This window comes from Aspergillus tubingensis (genome assembly GCF_013340325.1).
Source record: "Aspergillus tubingensis WU-2223L DNA, scaffold_9, whole genome shotgun sequence".
Lineage (NCBI taxonomy): Eukaryota > Fungi > Ascomycota > Eurotiomycetes > Eurotiales > Aspergillaceae > Aspergillus > Aspergillus tubingensis.
The window spans coordinates 2027067-2049038 of NW_023336283.1; the positions used below are offsets into that span (position 1 = coordinate 2027067).

General features: G+C 51.4%; 11 protein-coding genes across 11 annotated transcripts; 6 read left to right on the forward strand and 5 right to left on the reverse strand.

Moving 5' to 3' along the window:
- Nucleotides 1-722: 722 nt before the first annotated feature.
- AtWU_08744 (guanosine diphosphatase) lies at nucleotides 723-2359 on the forward strand (the record flags this gene model as incomplete). The annotated part of the gene is made up of 3 exons (XM_035503852.1): nucleotides 723-840; nucleotides 900-2244; nucleotides 2302-2359. 3 exons carry the CDS (start codon nucleotides 723-725, stop codon nucleotides 2357-2359), a joined length of 1521 nt encoding a protein of 506 aa, XP_035359745.1.
- Nucleotides 2360-2708: 349 nt separating this feature from the next.
- On the reverse strand, nucleotides 2709-3474 carry AtWU_08745 (NOPCHAP1/New4 family protein; the record flags this gene model as incomplete). Its single annotated transcript, XM_035503853.1, has 2 exons — nucleotides 2709-2912; nucleotides 2968-3474. 2 exons carry the CDS (start codon nucleotides 3472-3474, stop codon nucleotides 2709-2711), a joined length of 711 nt encoding a protein of 236 aa, XP_035359746.1.
- A 946-nt stretch (nucleotides 3475-4420) lies between these two features.
- Nucleotides 4421-5282, forward strand: AtWU_08746 (eukaryotic translation initiation factor 4E; the record flags this gene model as incomplete). The annotated part of the gene is made up of 2 exons (XM_035503854.1): nucleotides 4421-4907; nucleotides 5050-5282. The coding sequence occupies 2 exons, from the start codon at nucleotides 4421-4423 to the stop codon at nucleotides 5280-5282; spliced, it is 720 nt and encodes a 239-aa protein (XP_035359747.1).
- A 610-nt stretch (nucleotides 5283-5892) lies between these two features.
- On the reverse strand, nucleotides 5893-8278 carry AtWU_08747 (BOD1/SHG1 domain-containing protein; the record flags this gene model as incomplete). Its single annotated transcript, XM_035503855.1, has 4 exons — nucleotides 5893-5972; nucleotides 6072-6782; nucleotides 6829-7957; nucleotides 8054-8278. 4 exons carry the CDS (start codon nucleotides 8276-8278, stop codon nucleotides 5893-5895), a joined length of 2145 nt encoding a protein of 714 aa, XP_035359748.1.
- Nucleotides 8279-8676: 398 nt separating this feature from the next.
- Nucleotides 8677-9110, forward strand: AtWU_08748 (putative NADH-ubiquinone oxidoreductase 14 kDa subunit; the record flags this gene model as incomplete). The annotated part of the gene is made up of 2 exons (XM_035503856.1): nucleotides 8677-8710; nucleotides 8854-9110. The coding sequence occupies 2 exons, from the start codon at nucleotides 8677-8679 to the stop codon at nucleotides 9108-9110; spliced, it is 291 nt and encodes a 96-aa protein (XP_035359749.1).
- Nucleotides 9111-9828: 718 nt separating this feature from the next.
- Nucleotides 9829-11271, reverse strand: AtWU_08749 (cation efflux family protein family; the record flags this gene model as incomplete). Its single annotated transcript, XM_035503857.1, has 2 exons — nucleotides 9829-10899; nucleotides 10963-11271. The coding sequence occupies 2 exons, from the start codon at nucleotides 11269-11271 to the stop codon at nucleotides 9829-9831; spliced, it is 1380 nt and encodes a 459-aa protein (XP_035359750.1).
- An 853-nt stretch (nucleotides 11272-12124) lies between these two features.
- Nucleotides 12125-12799, reverse strand: AtWU_08750 (glycine decarboxylase subunit H; the record flags this gene model as incomplete). The annotated part of the gene is made up of 3 exons (XM_035503858.1): nucleotides 12125-12441; nucleotides 12514-12576; nucleotides 12661-12799. The coding sequence occupies 3 exons, from the start codon at nucleotides 12797-12799 to the stop codon at nucleotides 12125-12127; spliced, it is 519 nt and encodes a 172-aa protein (XP_035359751.1).
- A 205-nt stretch (nucleotides 12800-13004) lies between these two features.
- AtWU_08751 (mitochondrial 37S ribosomal protein bS6m) lies at nucleotides 13005-13657 on the forward strand (the record flags this gene model as incomplete). The annotated part of the gene is made up of 3 exons (XM_035503859.1): nucleotides 13005-13142; nucleotides 13215-13246; nucleotides 13348-13657. 3 exons carry the CDS (start codon nucleotides 13005-13007, stop codon nucleotides 13655-13657), a joined length of 480 nt encoding a protein of 159 aa, XP_035359752.1.
- A 901-nt stretch (nucleotides 13658-14558) lies between these two features.
- AtWU_08752 (acyl-CoA thioesterase) lies at nucleotides 14559-15668 on the forward strand (the record flags this gene model as incomplete). Its single annotated transcript, XM_035503860.1, has 3 exons — nucleotides 14559-14786; nucleotides 14841-15337; nucleotides 15395-15668. 3 exons carry the CDS (start codon nucleotides 14559-14561, stop codon nucleotides 15666-15668), a joined length of 999 nt encoding a protein of 332 aa, XP_035359753.1.
- Nucleotides 15669-16856: 1188 nt separating this feature from the next.
- On the forward strand, nucleotides 16857-18363 carry AtWU_08753 (catalytic protein; the record flags this gene model as incomplete). The annotated part of the gene is made up of 3 exons (XM_035503861.1): nucleotides 16857-16898; nucleotides 17012-17160; nucleotides 17223-18363. The coding sequence occupies 3 exons, from the start codon at nucleotides 16857-16859 to the stop codon at nucleotides 18361-18363; spliced, it is 1332 nt and encodes a 443-aa protein (XP_035359754.1).
- A 1395-nt stretch (nucleotides 18364-19758) lies between these two features.
- On the reverse strand, nucleotides 19759-20930 carry AtWU_08754 (chitin synthase export chaperone; the record flags this gene model as incomplete). The annotated part of the gene is made up of 3 exons (XM_035503862.1): nucleotides 19759-19941; nucleotides 20010-20581; nucleotides 20693-20930. The coding sequence occupies 3 exons, from the start codon at nucleotides 20928-20930 to the stop codon at nucleotides 19759-19761; spliced, it is 993 nt and encodes a 330-aa protein (XP_035359755.1).
- Between the last annotated feature and the right edge of the window lie 1042 nt (nucleotides 20931-21972).

Sequence of the window (21972 nt, forward strand, 5' to 3'; positions counted from 1 at the left end):
GATTAAATTCCAAGGGTGGCTATCATAGGCTGCAGCGAACCATATGGTGAGGTCAATGTTCGGGAATAATAATGAGGCCGGGCTGAGTCTGGCTGCATGCGGCGACCGCCCACCAGCCACGGGGGGACACCAACGCCACAAATCGAGCCAGTTACAGCCAGTGGTAGCCAGCAGGCGGAAGCGGAGCCCCCCATTCGTTTCAAAAAAGACCCTGAGAGGCCAAGAATAATTAAGAACAAGTACTAACTGGCCTTCATTTGCCTCTCTCCGTGTCTCCTCCTCCTCCACCTCACCCTCATTCTTTCTTTCTTCCTCCCTCCCTCTCTTCCACTCTCTCCCCTCCTCCTCCCCATCCTCCCTTCCATTCGTTGGTTGGTCTTTTGCTTCCCACTATCTTTGTGGCCTGCACCGGAGGCGCCCGGACGATCCTATGCTTTCTCTTCGTTCCTACCGTTAATCGTCTTTCTTTCCCTTTATATCAACTCGGTCGGAATACCGAGAGCGTTGTCTGCCGGACGTAACGCTACAGCCTTTACCGAATACTTGGCTTTGTCCGCATGTCGACTGGTGTTGACAGTCGACATACTCCACGTACATCGTCCTTTTCCGCGTCAGGTTCTAGACCTAGCAGGCGTTCGGTGTCGCACCCTTCCGAACCCGCGATCCCCTTAGTCGCCTTGGACAAATCGATCGGCAAATCTCGTCGCAGTTTGTCCCACATGATGATGTCCCAAAGCCAGCGCTCTCGCTACCTGAAGACAGGTGCTATTGTCAGTGCAGTGCTTCTTCTGTTGCTATGGCTGTCGCCGTCCAAGCCCACAGTGAGCAGCATTGGATCCCGTAAGTGACCACCCCCTATAACGGGGAAAAGTCGATCTGGACTGACGGTCAATCTCCAGAGCCACCGTTGAATGGTGTCGCTCCCCTAACGGACAAGTGCACGAAACCTCATGACCCCTCCAAGCCTCTGATCCAGTATGCGCTTATGATCGACGCGGGCAGTCAGGGCTCTCGCATTCACGTCTACCGCTTCAACAACTGCGGCCCCACCCCCGAATTGGAGAACGAGGTCTTCGAGCAAACCGAGAAGAGACAGGGTGGCTCCGGACTGAGCGCCTACAAGGAAGATGCTGAGGGAGCGGCCAAGAGTCTGGACCCTCTGATGCAGGTGGCTCTCAAGTCCGTGCCCGCCGACTACCAGTCCTGCTCCCCCATTGCCGTGAAGGCCACCGCTGGACTGCGTATGCTTGGCCCCGAGATGAGCCAGAGGATTCTGGAGGCCGTGCGTACTCGCCTGGAAACCGTCTACCCCTTCCCGGTTGTCTCCCGTGAGATGGGTGGTGTGCAAATCATGGATGGCAGTGACGAGGGTGTCTATGCCTGGATCACAACCAACTACCTCCTCGGTAAGATCGGCGGTCCGGACGAGACCCCTACTGCTGCCATCTTTGATCTGGGCGGTGGTTCCACTCAGATCGTTTTCCAGCCCACGTTCCCCCAGAGCCCCTCGGGCGGTATGCCCGAGCACCTGGCGGACGGTGACCACAAGTATTCGCTGCAATTCGGCGGTCGTCACTTTGACCTCTACCAGCACTCTCACTTGGGTTACGGACTGATGGCTGCTCGGGATGCTGTACACAAGGCGATCGTCGATGCCAAGTTGGCCGCCAGCCCCGTTGATATGTCCTGGTTGAAGCAGCCGATCTCCAACCCCTGCATTGGACCTGGTATGGAGCGCGATGTCGAGTTGACCTTTGACAACGACCACCCGCTCGCCGGTAAGGTGACGGTGAAGATGGTTGGCCCGAAGCAAGGCGCTTCTGCGGCAGCTCAGTGCCGTGGCTTGACTGAGAAGATCCTGAACAAGGATGCTGACTGTAAGCTGGCGCCCTGCTCCTTCAACGGCGTTCACCAGCCGTCTCTGGAAAAGACTTTCGCCCGCGAGGATGTGTACATCTTCTCCTACTTCTACGACCGCACCAAGCCCCTGGGCATGCCCGACTCCTTCACCTTGGATGAGCTGCACCAGCTCACGTCGACGGTCTGCGCGGGTGAGCCCGCATGGGGCATCTTCGAGGGTGTTGAGGATGCGCTGCCCCAGCTGCGCGATCGCCCCGAGTGGTGCCTTGACTTGAACTTTATGCTAGGTCTGTTGCACACGGGATACGAGATGCCCTTGTCGCGTGAGGTGAAGATTGCGAAGAAGATCAAGAACAACGAACTTGGCTGGTGTTTGGGTGCTAGGTAAGATACCCTTTATTATACTACTTTGGATCAATGCACGATACTAACGAGTGACAGTTTGCCCCTGCTGAGCCAGGAATCCGGCTGGACCTGCCGGGTGAAGGAGGTCTCCTAGACGAACAGACGTTAGGTGATGCAGCGACGACAGTTTAATCCACCTTGCGCACGTGCGCTTGGACGTATACATGTCTAATATCATGCAAATACACTAGATCATTGATTTATTATTCCGTTCCATGTGTATTCTTAGACTTGGCTGGTGTTTGTTTGGGTATGATTATTATGTTATGCTTGATCTATGAATCCAGAGACTGTATGACATGTAGGCCGGAAACACTTTTGTAAACCCACTCCTTCTAAAATGCCAAGATGCGAAAAACCCAGACGAACTCTATAGTAGCGACCAACTTTTATAAACCAATTAGGAACCCAAAGCGCCAACCCATGCAATCAGCAGACTTTTCTTATATCTCCTCAATCGTCGGCTTCTCCTTCTCCGCTGAAGACTCCGCATTGCCCATCAAAGTATCCAGCACATTCGAGTCCTTGCCAGATTTCGGCCTCTCAGGCAGAACATGTTGATTGTCCTGACCACCCTGCGACTCGAGATGATCTTCCTCGTTATCATCACCGGGCCGCTTCTCTTCGAGCACACCTAGTCCCAGATTCTGCACCCAATTAGCATCCCAACCACCGAACATAGGAATTATATCTCAATCATACCATCTCAATATACCGCTTTCCCTCCATATCCTCGTCCTCGTCCTCGTCATCATCATCCCCATCAATTTCCAGTTGCACATCCTTCGCCCTTCCCGCCGCAATCTCCTGTTCGAGCTTCTCATTCGCAGTTTTCATCTGTGGCAGGAAAGCCGATAGTCGGGACAGTAGGTCAGGGTTTTTGTTAATGCGGCCGATACGAGGTTTAGGTATAGCAGGAATGCGCGGCATGTCGTCGGAGGTAGTAGTGGTCTTCTTCTGGTTTACTTCTTCATCTTCCTCATCGTCGTCGCTGTCGCTGTCACTATCGCTAGACCCAGATGAGGAGGTGTAGTCATCGTCGTCATCGTCATCTTCATCTTCCTCACGGCCAGTGGTGGAGGTAGCGGTGTGTTGGAGATGGTCGTCGTCAGCGGGGGAGTGTTCGCGCCGATCAAGATCGCGAGCGGTAGAAGTGGTAGTGGTAGTGGAGGAGGGATCGACTCCCTGGCGCTTCGTAGTGGAGGGCATCTTCTTTGCTTTCAGTAACGATACAAAGAGATGGTTGGAAAGAAAAGTAACAGCAGTGGTGGTGATTGAAACAGGATCGACCGAAATCTGCGGGCAAATTGGCGCCGCAGTGGGGAAACCCAACCCGCGGGATTGGCGGGGTCAGAGCCATTTTACTCCTTAACTAGTGGCCGTGGCCCTACTTTACCAAGTAGTACTCTGACTAGTGTAAGCAGCCTTAATGCTGCTAACTATGGAATAGTTAGTAGCTGACGCCATGACACCAATCGATCTGGCCAGTTATCCGTCCGGCGTGTCTTCTGCCTGCATATGTGAGCGGCAGGCACACACTAAGTGGCTGTGTTGGGGGTTGTTGTTGGTTACTTATTGTCTGGAGTGTACTTTAGTGAATGAGTGAATCCCTTTCTCTCTCACACACATTCTCACTCTCTCTCTCCTTATTGCTGCTACTGCTGATGCTGATGCTCTGGTGGAGTCAATGCGTGATTGATAAAGTCGCTCATATCCCCTCTCTCCTCCCCTCCTTCTCCTGAGACAGGTTCCTATTGTATCGTCCCCTGTTCATCTCTGCTTTTGACGCAAGTTGTATCTGGGAATTCCCGGTATAGCTTCATTCGCCATTCATTTGGGTAAGTCAGAACCCTTTGTTCCCCCATTGTCTCGCTGCCCCTCCAACTGTACGAACAAACCCCTTGTCTTACTTCCTCTTTCTTTCTGTCCTCCTTCTTCTCCTTTATGGCCATTTATGGCACCAATGCAATGCCTACCTGCTCATAAACAATAGGATTCTCTTCACTGGGAACTACTATATACCCCATACACAAACCGGATTGATCCTGATGTCCACCCACAACCTCAAGCAGGACAGATAAGCCGAGACACCCACACTCATAGTATACACACATACACACTCTCTCCAACCAACTTACCACCCACCATCACAAACATGAGCACCATCCCCAGCGTCCACATCAACGACAAAAGCCCCATAGAGGACCGCGACACCTCCTCCACCTCCCCAACCACCCGCAAATCCCTGCACCAGAACATCTTCGGCAAACTACGTCCCCTCCCCTTCCAATACCACTGGACAGTCTGGTACGACCGCCACACCGACGCCCCAGCAACAGCAGCGTCAGCATCAGGCGCAACCGCAACAGCAAACTACGACTCGCGTCTCTACGTCCTACACGAGGATGTCGCCGACATCGCCACCTTCTACCGCGTCTACAACAACTACCCGTGGGACAAGATCCGCCTGCGCGACACCGTCCACATCTTCCGCAAAGGCGTGAGACCCGTCTGGGAAGATCCCGAGAATCAGAACGGGGGGTGCTGGCGCTTCCGCGTGCCGAAGAGTAAAGCCCAGGCGTTCTTTCATGAGATTGCCATTCTATGTATGGCGAATGAGTTTCAGGCGGTTTTGGAGAAGGGTTAGCTTTCCCCTCCCCTCCCCATTCTTCTTTCTTTCTGTTGTGTTGTTGTTGTGTTTATGATATGGATCATCTACTAGTAGAAGTAAACTTGTGAGTATGCGAGATATGATAGTACTAACCGGAGAAATGAGGAATATAGAACACGACCACGTCCTCGGCGTCTCCACCTCCGTCCGCTTCAACTCGCATCTCATCTCCGTATGGAACAAGCTCGGCTCTAATGAACGGTCTATCAAGGCTCTCGAACAGACTATCATCGATCGATTATCCCCTGAATTAAGGCCCACGGGGACGGGTTCCACTGCTTACTTTTATAAAAGGCATGATGAGAATGAGGGGTTTCAGGAGGCGGTGGAGAGGAGTAAGACATGATTTAGTTCTTTCTAAGGGAAAGTTTGGATAGTTGGTGATCCTAAGTAGGTGGTAGAGAGAAGTTGGGATCTCCGGATAAGATATGGGAAGGGTGATGGAGCATGTATGTATGTGCATATTAGATTTTGTACATGGAATTGAGATGTTTTCAAGTGTGGTATTGTGTTGCGTTCTGGTTGGGATTGGAGAAGTAGGAATGGTATATCATCCTATATACTTGGTAGAGAGATATACTGCTATTAGAATTCATAGCTACCTTGCAGCGCTGACTTTCCTAATTATTGTATACTATGAGGCATATAGACCATGAAGACTATACCATACTAGTATATTCCAGCCGGGTAGTAAGTAGTTCGCTGAACAAACAATTGATGATTATCTTATGAGCGAAGCACTGCGCTCAGATACGATTATGTACTAGGAAGTAGTAGTAGTAATAGATGGAAAACTTAGACCACCAAATAGTATCAGCAGTAATAAATGTCTATCCATGAGATTCATTACCTTGGTATATTACAATCGATTATTTCGTTTCCATCGTCCCTCCCTCCCTCCATCATCCCATCCTTGGAATAGGCATGGGCATATCACCTCCCATCACTCCTCCGGCTCACACTCCTCCTTCTCGCCCTCCTATCATCCCCCTCCCGCTCCCTCTCCCTCTCTCTATCTCTATCTCTCTCCCTATCCCTATCCCTACCGTTAGTCTCACTATCACGCTCACGTTCACGCTCACCACCACCACCAGTAGCAGTAGTAGCAGCAGCAGCAGTAGCACCAGGAATATACCGATCAATCTCAACAAAGCGCGGTCTATCACGCTCATCTTTCTCCGCTCGTTCCGGTGATCGCACCCTCCGACGAGGAGACCGGCTCCGACGACTAGTAGGCGGCACGTAGCGATCGATATCGAGGAGACTCGGCGAGCGGCGTCGACTGCGTGATCGTCGGCGCGAGCGGGATCGTCGTCTCGAGGATACCGATACGCGGCGGGGAGGGGATTTCTCGTCTTTGGGGGGAGGGTCGGCGCGGTCGCGGTCTCGGCCTCGATCTCGTTCGCGGTCGGTTGTGTCGCGGGGGCGGGCGTCTCGGTCTCTATCTCGGTCTCGATCTCGGTCTCGGTCTCTATCTCGATCTCGGACGTCTCTATCGCGATCTCGGTCACGGTCACGGTGGGCAGAGCGGGAGCGTGTGCGGGAGCGGTATCGGGGTCGTGATCGGGATCGGGAGTAGTAGCTGCGGCGGCGGCGGTAGTCGTCTCGATCGCGGTCACGGTCACGGTCACGGTCTCGAGGTCTGTCGCGGTCTCTGTCTCTGTCTCTATCTCTGTCTCTATCTCTGTCTCTATCTCTGTCCCGGTCTCGGTCCCGGCGATCTCGGTCTCGATCACGGCTGCGGTCGCGGCGGTAGTCATGGTCGCGGTCACGGTCTCTGTCATGATTTCGAGTAGTAGATCTGCTTCTGCTCCGGCGGCTGGGGCGATAGCTCCGGTCACCGTATCTGTTATCCCGGAAATCGCGAAGAACCAGTCGGTCATCCGAGTCACGATTACGGGGCTGGCTGGATACGTCGCGCGAACGCTCTGGACGGTCATCGTCAAACCGGGAGGAGAACCTCCGTCGTGAGCGACTGCGACTCTCGTCGCGCCTCTTTGTCCGGGGGCGATCGTCTGCTGTTGATCCGCGTCGTCGATTGGGCTCGGCCTCGACAGCCGGACTACCAGCCTTGGTCGGAGTGTTGGAGAATCTCGAGTCAGCCTTGGGCCCTTTCGGCGGCGGCTTGAGACCATTTTCGATGGCCTCCGCTTCCTCAAAGTCGAACTCGGGCTTCTGTCGTGCCTTGGCTGCCAGCTCTTCTCCCTCCTTCAGCAACAGTTGTAGCGCCGCCTCCTCCAACGACTTCTCGTCCACTGGCGGCGCCGCTGGCGCAGCTGCAGGCGTAGGTTCTTTCGGAGTCGGTGACTTTTCTTTGCGCGAGTCGCGATACCGTGGGGAGTGGGCGCGGTCAGAGCGATAGCCTGGCGAGCGATCTCGGTAACGGTAACGATCTCTATCCCTATCCCTATCACGGTCTGAATCACGGTCTCGAGTTCGGCTTCGATCGCGCCAATCGCGATATCTGTCGCGCTCTTCGCGGCGGCGGCGTTCGTAGCGTTCCTGTCGTTCCTTTTCTCTCTGCTCATCCAGCTTTCGCTGCTCTTCGCGGCGCTGTTCCTCGCGCTCCCTCCTCCTGGCTCTCTCTTCTTCTTCTTTCTGACGTTCCAACTCACGTCGCTTGCGATCTTCCTCCGCCTTCTTGCGCGCTTCTTCCTCTTCAATCTCCTTTTGCTTGCGCAGCTCCTCCTGCCAGACCTTTTCGCGCTCGTCGCGCTTCGCCTTCACATTAGCGGCGTAGTCCTCATCAGTTTTGTTCCCTGCGGTTTCCTCCTGCGCGGCAAGCTCCTCGCCGACCTCATCGCGACGGATATCGCGCACGGAATCCAGAATAGCGGGGAGGTGTTTCTCGGCCAGCGCATCAAGGGTATGTTCGACAGTTTTGTAGACATCGCTTCGATCCACGGCACCTTCGATCAAAGTTGCAGCTTTTCCACGTTCGCGAGAAAGAAGACCGGGTTCGCGATCGATTTCAGATTCAGCGAGTTCGACCAGTAGTTTCGTAAACTCAATCTTCCCTTCCTGTAAAGCCAAGGCGCATTAATTAGCAAACAACAAACCCTCACGCAGAAAACGAAACAACAGCAATAAAATAACAATCAAAGATATAATAAATACCCCATCATGGAATTCAGACCATATCTTCTTCCGAATAGTATCAAATCCACCCCTCTTCTTGAATGCGTGCAGTAAATGCTCAATGGCCGAATGCTGCGCCGCGGACAAAGGCAGCTCATCCGTCTTGAACTTCTTCCGCTGCAGACTGTCCAGATCCATAGAAGAAGACGTAGTAGGCCGCTTCACACCTGCTGTCACATCCATCATCTCCTCTGGACCAGCCATGACGAGAGACTGAGAGATGTAACAAGCTTGCAATAAAACTTTCAAGCTTGGGGAAATATTAGAATAGAGGCTTTGAGAAAAAAGGAACTGAACTTCCGGGGATAAACCCGCAAATGCGGCGCGCAGGACCCGACCAAAAGGCACCGACCGCCCGGCAGAAACAGCCCTCCCACGGCGGAACGATAATCCGGACAACAGGAAACGCAGATTGGGAACCACGGCCCCGTGATTCGCCGGGTGTGTGAAGGTCGAACCTCATCTCCGTCGATTCAAGCCCGTGTTGGTCCGCAATTGTTGTCGTGAAGTTGAACATTGGAACCTTGTTGCGACTTCCGATCAATTTCCATTCTTTAATATACCTTCCGCCGCGAATCCTCCTCTTTTCCTCCACATCAATCATGGTTCACAAAGTCCTCTTCTGGGGCGGCTTCGGTATGTTCACCACATCCACACCACCCACCCTTGCTATACCAGCACGCAACTGCTAGCTAGCTAGCTAGCTGTCTCCCATTCGCTCCCCTTATATCCAATTGCTCGCCATACTATATATCAAATACTAATACCTACTCCAACAGGCATCGCCGTCCGTCTCTGGCAACTCGGTATCGAAATGCGTCCCATCCTAGCCAAGGAGTCCCTCTGGGTGTACCCCCTCTTCGCCGGAGTCGGAGGCAGCTTTGGTTACTGGCTGCAGGGCGTCGAGAACCGTCAATTGAGAATTCTTGCACAGCGCCGGGAAGCTATCCTGGAGAAGCGCCGGAGGAGAGACGAGCGCGAGTCGGTGGGGTTGAGCAAGCCTGAAGAGGCGGGTGTTTTGGCTGCGGCGGCATAAATGAATTGTGATGTTGTTGCGATGATAAAGGATAGGAAGAATTGTGGTTGAGTTGGGTGCTAGAGCTGGCCGGAAAACTGAGGCTTTTGTACATTGCGTTTGTTGTGAATTCTATTATATTACATTATATCATTCATTTCCTGCGTCGCGGTGGTGGTGTTTTTGACGGTTTCTGAGGGCTTGGGGGGAGGGAGCCTATGAAAGATGGCCTGGAGGTCTGGATCTGGGCTTGATGGTATTTGATTAAAGAAGGGAGAAGGATATAGATCTATCTCAGGTGTCTTACTATGTCGGTTGTATGGTCAAAGAGTTGTTGAGGGTAGAGAGGTCCTGTGATAGTTGCAGAATGATCCTATCGTTATTTAGACCTATGAGTAATCGCGTGTATACTGCTCATAGATAGAATAATTCTTCCACTACCGTGTTGTTGCCGATATAGATAGCACCATTCAAACTAAGTAACACCGTGTTGCCCCGGATGACCTTTCCAGAATCACTATAAACGCACTACTAGACATGATAGTAGTAGTGATTGCTGCCTACGGAGAGGTGGGAAGTTCTGCAGGAAAGACACCGTCTACTTCCAGTACCAGGTATTTACTCCTACAGCGAGGACACAGACAGCATGATACCATTCCCAGTAAAACGTATTATTATTCCGGTATATCTTCATTGAATCCTAATATGATCGTATATGTACAGCAAGACATCTGCCAGCTCATGCCTTCTCGGCCGTAAACTGCAGCGAAACTTCCCACTTCTGCCCTCCAGATCCGTACCCTCCACCCAAGCGATTTTTGATGAGGCTGGCTATCCGTTCACGCAATCGCACTAGGTTCTCTTCAGTCCCAGATACCCGGAGCTTCAAGTTGGCCATGCAAAGCCCGTAATGAACCTGCCAGAACCGGGCGTCATCGACGCCGTAGACGCAGGGATCAGCCTCGATATCCCGGATCACCTCGGACACCCCCGGTCCGGAATAGGACATTAGAAGCATGGATCCCAGTGTTTTCACTAGGCGCACCCCAATAACGCACATTGAGATAGAAATCGTGCTGGAAAGCAAAACATCCAGCCAGTTGTAGAGCTTGATAGAGACAAGGGGCAGCAACAGGAGCAGCGTGGAGCATGAGAGCGTCAGGAAATGGGACGGGTTACTAAGAACCGAGGGAAGCGACTCAATGTACCCAAACCGCATCGCCTTCCCTATCCGTCCGTGGTTCTTGAGACCGATGGCGGAGATCAAGGTCGATGATATGGCCAGCAGAGCAGTGAAATCCACACGACCGAGGGAGACGCGTTCGTGGACATGCGTATGGTGAGGCTCATGGCCGGAGGATTCAAGAAAGTGTTGCAGACTATGGGAAATGAGATCCATTCCCATAAACAGCAAGAGTACGCACATGGCGAATCCCGCAAGCACTTCTGCGCGCTCCAATCCGAATGGGTGTCGAACACTGGATCGCTTCCATACTTCAAAGTTGCCCAAGATGTCGACAGCAACGCAGAGCAATGCGCCGATTGAATCGAACAGGATCAAGTGCGAAAGGGCCGTCATAGCCAATGATCCATGAGCACTCCATAGAGTATAAGCGGCAACAGACATGTGGCAAACGCTCCACCAGAACCGGGTAGTCTGGTCCTTGGACATACTGGAGCGATATTCTTTGAACGTCGGTATAGGCAGCGAGTTAGGCAAAGCTAGAGGGGCTCGTGGGGGCGGTTCCAGGAAGATCTGATGTGAAATGCTACTGTGCTTATACTTGTGTCCACGTCGCTGGCCAATGTTCTACGTCGCATTGACGGCTTCATTAGTATGTTCATCTCCAAGCTGGAAGTAAGCGACACTTACAGACTTCACGACTGGACTCTTCGCCATTGACGTAGTCTTGAAATTGAACGGTCCCGCCGAAGCATTGTCGCTCTGATCACTGGGCTGTAATGCGTCTGCTGGGCTGAGGTTGAAGCCCGCCCGTGTAGGACTCAAGCGATTGGCATCACTGGGATCTAACGAGCCCCGCAGGTTTGGAAACGTGTCCCTCAATGGCGATAAGGAGTCTTTATCTTGGAGACGGGGCGACTGGCTTGAAGTGCTGGCAGGGTCATCCAGGGGAGGCGTCGGGGTGCGCGGAGGAATAGGGATAGGGAGATTGGATGCCATGTTCGAATGACGCCAAAGAGCTGGCACCCGCGCCAATGGCCTCGGTGCTAGCTCGAAGAACGTCGCGTTACACGTGCGAAACACGCGCAAAAGTGTATAGAGGTGAAGTATGGAGACAAGCAAGGGCCTGAGGTCGGGAATGTTGCGGGATAGCCTTATCACTCCAGGCCTCGTCGGTTGGCTTTCGGCCCCATCCGAGGTGGAGGGGGACTCACCGCCCGGCCGGCGCATTCGTATCGTGGTACTACTGTGCATCGCGGTACAACTTGTATAGTCGGGTGTAGCGATATGATGGAGACCCCTGCTTCCCTAGTAATTGATAGTGTAGGTAGTATCGATGCAGTTGATAGCATTGTAGTTATTCTGGGTATGCATTATTCTATATTATAGGCTCCTATAGCTCACATTATCTGCTTCAGGTAATTGCGACTTCTACTGCAGTGCTTCTAGTGGTACACTCCATCCTCATTGAACACAAGTCTTAGGGTATAGAAATACAGCTCATTCATTCTATAAAGCCAACCATGACCATGGCAGACCAATAACAGTGATATCGTATATTCTTATAACCGCAGACAGCCTTTTGTTGAATAAAAGGGTCCGCCGATAGCGGCATGACGTAGCCAGCTCTCTAGACAGTCATTATGTGGTGAAAACATAACCATCCACACACAACAATCATACCCAATAAAACCCCAAGACAAAATAAAACAGTTCAAATGACCTAACAATCATAACAAAGTCGACGCCATGCACAGAAGCGGCGGCGCGCATATAATCCGTACCCAGACTTTGAGCATCCATCCATTCAAATACTTCGTGACCCACACACGCACTCACACACATATCACGCTTACTCCTCATCAATAGTAGCCTTGTAGGCAGCCTCGTCCAGCAGTCCGTCCAACTCTGCGGCATCGTTCACCTTGATCTCCGCAATCCAGGCATCACCCTCGGGACTCTGGTTGATGAACTTGGCATTGTCGTCCAACACAGCATTGCCCTGGGTAACAACACCCGAGACAGGCGAAAGGACGTCCGAAGCGGACTTGACGGACTCGACAGCACCGACGGGCTCACCGGCGCTGACCTCCAGGTCGACCTCGGGGAGCTCCACGAACACAACGTCGCCAAGGGAGTTAGCAGCGTACTTGGTGATTCCAATCTTCGCTGTAAATGGTAGAAGAAGGCGTTAGTGGCTAAACAAGAGTAGTTTGTCCGGGAAGGCTGTGGTAGACGAACCAGTCTTGCCGTCCTCGGCGAGCTCGATCCACTCGTGCGACTCAGTGTACTTCTTCAATTGAGCTGTTGGGAATCAACTATTAGCTTTGAATCCAATCTAGGGGGTCTGAATGCCCTCATGCGACTGAAATCTAGGGGGTTGCTCACAAAGTGGGCTCTGGGAGAAGCTCCGGACACTTCCCCGCGGGAAACTGGCGGGTGCGGCCCTGCAGACGGAAGAGAGGGGGAGCTTCTGCGACAGGACGCGAGAAGCGAAGGGGCGGAGGGATCTAGCGGCGAAAGACATGGTGGGCAGCTGGAGTTGAGGGGAGGAAGAGGGAGAGGAGAGAATCTGGAAAAGTGAAGAAGTGTGAGTTGAATTGGAGAGAGAAAGGAAGAAGGAAAGAGGGAAGTAAATTAAATATGAATGACGGAGGAGAGAGCGATTCCCGGCGCTGATAGCGGGCGCCAAGCCGGGTGCTGATAAGGAAGTCGAGTTCGAGCCTCCGCAAATGACCTTCGGAAAAATCTCATCCCCTTCCAGTTCCGTGTTTGGTTCTCCGTCGTCCTTTACGTTCCCCGACGCTATTTTCACAGTCCAGACCCCACTCCACATTGTCGGCGCCATGTTGTACGAACTGATTGCTGTTGTATGTTTCCAGACGATTCTGTTTAATGAACTTTATTATATACATTGAATCGATGCTAATTGATGACTGCAGGTCCGTCCCGGTAGCCTCCAGGAGGTTAGAGAGTACGTGCCTATCGATCCTATTTGACCACCTCATACCCTTACGCAACATGCTGCTATCGCCGATCCATCATTATTCACGGACTATCACTGACAGACGACAGCATCGCCCGCAATGCCGGCATCCAGGTCCTCCGCTCCGGCGGCGTAGTCCGCGGATTCACCAACTGGGGCACCTTCCGTCTGCCCAGGCCCACGACGAAGCATCAGGCCCGCTACAGGGAAGGCCACCACTTCATCATGCGCTTTGATGCCTCCGGTCCCGTGCAATCAGCTGTCCGCAGAACTCTCGGTCTCGATCCCCGGATGGTTCGGTTCTCCGTTGTCAAGCTGGGCGACAAGCTGGAGGAAATCAAGCACGTCGATGGCAAGGTCGAGTGGAACAACAATCGCACTATCTCTGAGACGTTCTAAGTGTGATTCGAATGTGATGTGGATTGGTTGCAGTTATGCGATTGTGCGTCGTTCGGGACACGGAAAATGATTTAATTGTCAATGTATTATTTACGGGATGGGTTTCTTTGTATATCATATCAGCATTATCGGCGCATATACCTTACTTGGCAGATTTGGTCAATAAAGATGGTGATCTGTTTCTTTTGTGCAGTTGTGTCAATATGCATTTATGACGGATGAGCATTGGAACATCCGTCTCAGAATTAGGGAAATACTCCGGATGACGGAGGTGTGACCATGACGCTTTGAGGAGCGTATGTCTATAATTATAGAAAAAGAGAAATCTGTGATATATGCTACTTCAGCTCCCAATCTACCGGAATCACTTCGTTTTTACCGGGTTACACTGCAGCACGGATCCTTAAAACAGCGATATACGCAAGGAATGGAACAAAGATGATCCAGACTTACCCCAAGCATGAGCACTGCAAAACACATAAAGGGATAATCGGCACAGCCTTGCCATATGGGGAGCATACCAGGAACGGCACCATGTTGATCATCGAATATGCTTCACGGGTAGCCAACCAACTCCGCCCGGTCAGCCGAGGCTCTGGTGAACCATGTCGGCTAAATGAGTAGTCAGTCGATAGACTCAGCGCCAACATACAATCCCACTTTCACCCTTATCATGCTCCCATGTGAAGAGTAAAGGGGCGCAATCTCGAACATAACATTCCTGCCGTTGCACTGTACAGTGGATATACTACAGATTGAAGCAGGCAGGCATCACCAGTCATTAGTACATACATCCCAGCCGGAGCACAACCCCTCACGCATACACCACCGACATCAACAACATCAGCAGCAGCAGCAAATAAGCCCAACCATACACCATTCCACATTATACATACACACAATGCATGACCCAACATTCAACGAAAGCCCATCCTCCTGGGCAGAGCTAATGGCACTCCGTCGCCTCCCCAACCCACCCAGCAGCAGTACCACGGAGCCCACCGAACGATTCGAATCCATAGCACCACCCTATCCCCCAGGCGAAGGAACCCGTGCCTTTGGCGGACATGTCTATGCCCAAGCTGCCTACGCAGCATCCCAAACCGTAGAGAAGGGGTTTGTGATCCACGTAGGTACCTACCTGCTCACCCCTTGAAAGCACACATTGACACCAAAACCACAGAGCGTAAGCGGAACATTCATCCTAGGAGGCCTCCTAGACGTTCCATACGAGTACACGGTGCGCCACCTGCGCGATGGAAAGATGTACTGCACGCGGTCCGTGGACGTACGACAAGCGAACCAGATCTGTTTCTCGTGCTTATGTTCCTTCAAGCGAGGGGAAGGTCAGAGCGGGTTTGCGCATCAGCCTGCGCCTGTGCAGGAGCGGTATGCGTCCGTTATCGCTGGAAAGAGGGCGGAGGAGTACCCTGTTAGTCCGAGCGTGGATGCAGATTGGTGGATTGAAGGTGTAAAGGCTGGCGATCTGACCGAAAGGGAGTTTCCTGGGGTGGATGCGCGAAAGGTTGATATGGGGACGTTCAATCAGACGGAGGATGTGAAGAGCCATCCGGAGAAGTATCGCCAGTTGGCGATGTATTCGATCAAGGGGCTTCCGATACTTGGTGAGGAGGAAAGGAGGGTGAGGGAGAGGGAGGAAGCGGGGGAGTTCGATAACTTGTATGCATGCGCGCATATGTATGCTTGTGATAGGAATTCTTTGTTGTTGATTCCTAGGGCGTTGGGGGAGACGAGGTGGTCGTCTATGGCGAGTTTGACGCTTACGGTTGTGTTTCATGAGTTGGGGGAGGCGTTGCGGATGCTTGATTGGGGTTCTGAGGGGAATGGGGGGCCGGGGAAGAAGTGGTTTATACAGGAGGGGTGGACTCCTAGGTCTGCGGAGAATCGGGCGGTTCATGAGAGTTGGTTGTGGACGCCGGATGGGAAGTTGTTGGCTACGAGTTATCAGGATAGTTTGTTGCGGTTGACGAGTTCGCGGGGGAAGCTTTGATAAAGTTGGGGCGTATACTGCTTTATAGATGTATGGGGCATTGTACAGGTGTTACGTGGATACAATGAAGTATATAGTCGTTTGCAGTTATCTACAGTTTTAGACAAACTATTAATTGTTGTTTGGTTGTGTCTGCGAGGAGATTTATGGTGCTCTGGGTTGTCCTTGATGACTGGCATGGTCTTTAGGATCGAGCACTGGTCTACAGGACCATAATGGTCGAAACACTGTAGTTAATGATTTTCAGATTGTTAAGCCGCAAACAGGTTTCTGTTATTGTGCACGAATTCTACATCACAAATATGAGTGTGTGAAATGTACTTCATAGCATCGATCACACCTGCAACAAAGACAGCAGCGAATATCAACCAAATACTAATTTCCAAATCCAGCTATTATGCCCTTTGATCATAGCGTCTTGATGCATGTAGGGTTCAGCACGCTGGCATACACATAGACGCTCGAAGTGGTTTGTTCGGAAGCCTAGTAATCAGATGGTCAAGATACCTATGATACCTGGGCTTTTGTCTAACCAAAGGCGACTGTTTTGCGAAACGATTGCGCTCTTGTAAAGACTCATGAGCCTGTAGGCCATCTACAATTCTCGTACATGTGAAACACCTGGTAATCTTGGTCTGGCTTCCTGAATCCGTTGCAGCTGTGTCCGAAATGGAACTATGAAAAAGACTCAGATAGCACTTTATTGCTACTGTTGATGATATAGTATCCTTGTCATGAATCCGCTGCCTTCTTGTAACTCAAGTTCGTAAAGGTCTCCATGGCGATGTCATTTACCATATTATCATACTAGGCAAGTGTAAATATATATAGGGGGATCGGCTACTGGAAGGAACCGTCACTCTGCTGCAACATCAGCTTCAATCGCTGGACTGAAAACAGTTCATTAAAATAGTTTGCATGCACTGCAATTTGATCAGCAATTTGTAGGCTTATAGGTAGTAATGTGGTGAGTGTGCAATGGTGATTCAATGTAAATGTACCTGTCACGTGACCGGGATACCCGATGACGTAGCTGCCTATTTCAGGCCGACCGAGATCTTCTCTTCTCGCGCCTCTCCACCTTTTCGCTCAGTCCACCCATTCTGCGGGCGTACTCTCAGTTAGTCGTACAAGTACTCGATATTGAAAAGGGGGGAATGTACCTTCCGGGTTATCCGGTGTGATACGATGAAGAAGACGCTGCTCCTAGTGTTCATCCATGGCTTCAAGGTACCGTGTGCATGCTCCACCCATTCCCAGCCAGCCCGTCTCTCTCCTTTGAGGCTGCACGTGCATGGACCCTACGGGATGTATACTCTGAACCTCACTACTAACATCCACAGGGAGATGATGATACGTTTGGAGAGTTTCCAGGGCGCTTTTGTGGTCTGATTAGTCGTGCCCTCCCCGCTGTCCAGGTCGTCGCCACTGTTTACCCAAAGTATGAGACTCGAGGCGAGCTAAAAGGATGCGTAAGTAACTTTCGGGAATGGTACGTCTAGTAGCCCATGCGATTCTTTCCGAGTGGAAGGAGCGTGCCATTGACCGTCATAGGCTCCAGAACAAAGTCATCGACTTGGAGGTCTCGAACCGAACGGCTTCACCGACAGTTGACCCTTCTGTGCATGTTATCCTGCTCGGGCATTCTATGGGTGGAATAGTGGCTGCCGAGACCCTTCTTCTGCTTGCATCGGAACAGCCGATTCCTGCACCATCTTCTGCAGATTCTGCAACCGACACTCTAGTGGATTCTGAATCTGCCGTGGGGGCGCAATCTTTCATGTTTCCTCACATTCAGGGTGTTATCGCATTCGACACTCCTTTTCTAGGCATTGCCCCGGGTGTCATATCATATGGTGCCGAAGGTCATTATCGAAATGCCACTACGGCGTACACCGCGATATCAGAAGTTGCCGGCTTGTTCGGCCTAGGCGGTAACTCTTCGAATAAGGCATCTACCGACCAGGGAAAAGCTTCCAACAAAAGTCTACCTCCTTCGGCTCCTAGCTCATCTTCAAATGCAGATGCTGCCGCGACACCATCATGGCAACGGTGGGGCAAATATGCCATGTTTGCAGGAGCTGCAGGAGCATTGGCTGCGGGCGGGGCGGCCGCGATGTATTCACAGCGAGACCGACTGACGGATGGTTGGGGCTGGGTATCATCCCACCTGTCATTTGTCGGTTCTTTAGCACGGCCGTCTGAATTACGGAGGCGCCTTGCACTACTTGCCGAAGTCCAAAGGGACCGAGGTATCGGCTGCACTAATTTCTATACGTGCTTGGGCCAAAATGCAAGTGATCTAGTGGAGAACAAGAACGTCGGGACATCGTCGTTCAGCCAGAAGATAATACGCTCGAAGAATCGCACTTTCTGCTCGCTTCCCGCGGAAGTAGAAAGTTCGGGGTCTTCCCAACAAGACATCCGATGGGCCAGGGCCGTGAACGATAAAGCTGCAGATGAAATCAAAGCACACATTAGCATGTTTTTGCCGAACGAGAATCCAGCCTTTAATTTACTCGTGTCTGATGCATGCAAAGTGCTGGTGGAGTCGGTTGACAAGGGCTGGTACGCCACGGCCACAGGGCCAATTGAAGAGGTGGACGGGAACATGCCGCGGTCCGACGATGGCCGTAGCAAAGACCAGACTGATAGCGGGTTCATGGACGGGGACGACGTTGTAGTCGTGGAGTGAAAAGGAAGAAAAAAAGGGAAAAAAGCAAAATAAGCCTGAGACATGAACGCACTATGACCATCCCAGAACCAAAACAATACTATAGCCAAGCGGATTGTCTCTTGCTAAATGGATACTGATCGCGGTCCCTCGACACCCGCATCGGCTTAATCCTCCAATCACCGAAGCCAAAAGGAAGAAAAAGAATCAGAATCCCTTCCAGAGCAATCCTTGCAGTCGACAAAAAGCGGATTATTCCACGTAATCTGTTTCACCCGCTGCAAGGATTAGGCTTGAACAGACGTGTGGCTGAAGGACGAGGGTCCGATCACCTCAAGTCAGACTACTACGTACTTAGTACTAGACTGACTTACTAGCGACGGAGACGGAGACGGAGGAGATGGGGGCGGGGCCAGCCAGCCAGGCAGCTAAACAAAAAACAAAACAAATCGCCTATGGCAATGCAGCCAGCGCTTTTCTCTCCCCTCCCCTCCCCCTTCTTCCCCCCTGAGGGGCATTTTCTAGGCCAATCTACCCTAGGCCCTAAGGATTTCCCCGACAGTCGTGGAGCTTTCCCGTTCCGAGTGACCGGCAATTGACAAACCACGCTCTAGTGGGCTTACCAGGAGCTGTCGGATTTGATTTCCACTGGCCAGCAGTCCAGTAGCGCAGTATGGTTCAATTTAGTAGGGCCAATGTAATGATTTTCCACCATCCTAGAACTCAACCATCAAATCAGACCACTAACTTAAAGTTCACCGTGCTCCTAGTCCACCGAATCCTTCTTCTTATTTCCAGATGGGGAAAAGGGGTCCTTCTTTGAGGCAATTTGAATGAGATGTTATTTACATTCGCTGCGAGGCACTTCGTGAAAATATATATAAAAAAAGATGAGAATAAGATAAAAACAAGAAACATGAATCGATGTGCAAGATACTTAATCAAACAAATGTTGTCAATACTAGATGTAAAAGGTTTATCCGGCGCGGGGCACGTTATCAGTCTCTTAATTGACGATAGCGGAGAGCCGATAGCGGGACCAAAGAAAAAAAGTAAAAAAAAGCAAATATTGGTAAAAGATCACGCGTAACTTTCAATTACACGCTCATGAAGGGCCCTCCATTGGGCCACAAGACAGAGATCGGAAATACCGCTAGAATGACACAAACCAGACTGATTGTAGTAATAATGATGAGAAAAGAGAAAACACCAAGATAAACCTAACTTTCGCTCTAAAGATACCCACATTGCCGATTTATGCTTAGATTTGATAATGATTGCGTGAGACTGCAGCGATTAGAGTTACACTAGGAAACAACGACAGGCAGTCGTTCGGCGACGGGCGGACGGAAGATGCAGTTTTGGCGTGAGGGTGGGCCGCTGAAGGAAGGAATAAGTGAAGTCTTAGGCTAGGTGTTAATGGCCGTGATAGGTCGACATGCGCTGATGATACATGCTCCCGGCATACTCCGAGTTTGCATCAGCGTAGTATCCTGTCTGGCGGCGATCTTCATCCGGAAGGAGTTCCTTGACCTCCCAGGTGTTGGGCTTAATTCCGACGGAAAACTCGAGATCTTCTTTCGTAATGTAGTCCCAGAACTAGACAGGGGTACGTGTCAGAGATATTGCAGGGTTCAGTGTTCTGGAAGAAATTTCGAAATACATACCTTGTACACCATCATGACAGCCAAGAGGTTGCAGAACGTGGCGAAGAAAAGACCGTCCATGTAATGTTGCACGCTATCGCAGATGGTGTCACTAAATGCGTAGAGGAGCACCTGACCACAGATGAAGACCACGAGACCGAACGCGATGTGGCCGAGAGGCCAGCGGTCCTCGAGGGTGTTCATTACCAGTAACAACGACATCACCAGATACACGGCGATGCAAATAGCGTTCAGGACATACAGAACGACAAACATGCCGACGGTGTTGGTGGGACCCAGGCCTCCCCACGACTTGAAGGTCGCGAGAGAGACTAGGAAGGAGATGACAAACATCGCCGCGGAAGAAAGCCGAAGAAGCCAGACAGAGAGAATAGTTCCGTCTTCATAGAGCTGGAAACCAACAAATCCGTTGATGAGCAGGGATGTGCATAGTGCCGATGCCAGTCCATTCTGCACCGCCGTAAAGTAAGGAAATGGGCCACTCCCAGGTGGAACGACCCCTGCGTCAAGGATCAGGGAACATAGGGTTAGAGCCATGTAAATGTAAAAAAACGTAATAATTTCCTTGCGACCTGTGATAGCATGATATTGGTCAATGATGTTCAGCTTTCAGGGACCACTCGACTCCAGTCAAAACGAGAAAGCCTAGTAGCCCGACACAAAGACAAAGTGAAGAAGCATACCGACAGCAGTGAATTTGGATCGAATGTGCAGAATCATAATCACGGTCATCCCCAGCGCGATGATGTGGAGGAAACAGGAAGCCCCTTCGAAGATGATTGTATTGGCCAGCTCAATGTTCCGCGCATAACAATTTGGTATGATGCCCGTGGAGCCCGATATTGAAGATGGTGGACCCACTAGGGAGCATAGCGGCAAAGGGGCCTTCTCGCATATCGAGTCGAAATCGCCAAAGCCCATTTTGAATAGCAGAGCTAGCTCAACAGATGGAAAAGACAGTTGTGTGATGTCCGATTGTTTGGGTCGACAGATAACCTGCACGAGATGGGCGGATCCAACCGGTCTCCACAACGACGGGCGGGTTTCCAGATGAGCCAAAGAGCACGACCCCTCCTTTGACCGGAGGGCGATCACTAGGAATGACGTGGCTGTTGCAGCGACGGCAGAACAAGATCTAAGGATGAGCAGCACCGGTAGTATATCGCCGAGGAGCCTATCGAAAGCGATAGGACCACGATGCGATTGGGTCGACGAGGAGGGGGGCAGATGGTGGGAAAAGATCGCTGGGTGCTGAACTGCCAGGATGAGGCAGGATCACGGGGTTGCACTAGTGCCTGATCGGGAATCCGACTGGGGGGACAGAGAGCCGTTACTGGATTGGGACTAGCGCATCTGGGGAGATGCGGTTTTACTTTAAGTAGAACGCCGCGCTAACTGCAATGGGAAGGTTGTTGATAGTGCTATCTCTTTAGTCCGGGATTGGAGTATCTATGCCCATGCGGACTAACGATTCCATAGTTAGTACTTAGTTACTAGTTAGGCTGCGTTGGCCAGTCGTACATAGCTAGGAGGATCACTACAAATTTAGGTACGGAGAGTCCTTAGTGCCTGCACTAAAGTACTCTGGGATTTCGGCGTTTGCCCGTTTCCTTTATGGCCTCCGTTCGTACTTCTGTAGCTGGTATAGAGTACAGCAAGTCAAACGATCGATGGATGCGGTGGGTGGGTTGTATTGGATAGTAGTAGTACTCAAGTAGGAAGTAGCTCCCTGTTAGATGCATAAGTCAGTAGCAGTAGTTTGCCTGTAGGTACATGGTAGTCATGTAGTAACATGTGGCTCACTCTTAATGATTTGACCCGTTGATGATCTTATTAGGTAGGTCCTTCTGTGAAAATCTCGGGAAGATCGCATCGCAGGGACTTCAGATTCTCCCTTATTTCCCAAACAGCCGAAGTATGGGTTAAAAGGGTGCCAGGCAACAATCCCGGCATCTCCGCGGTA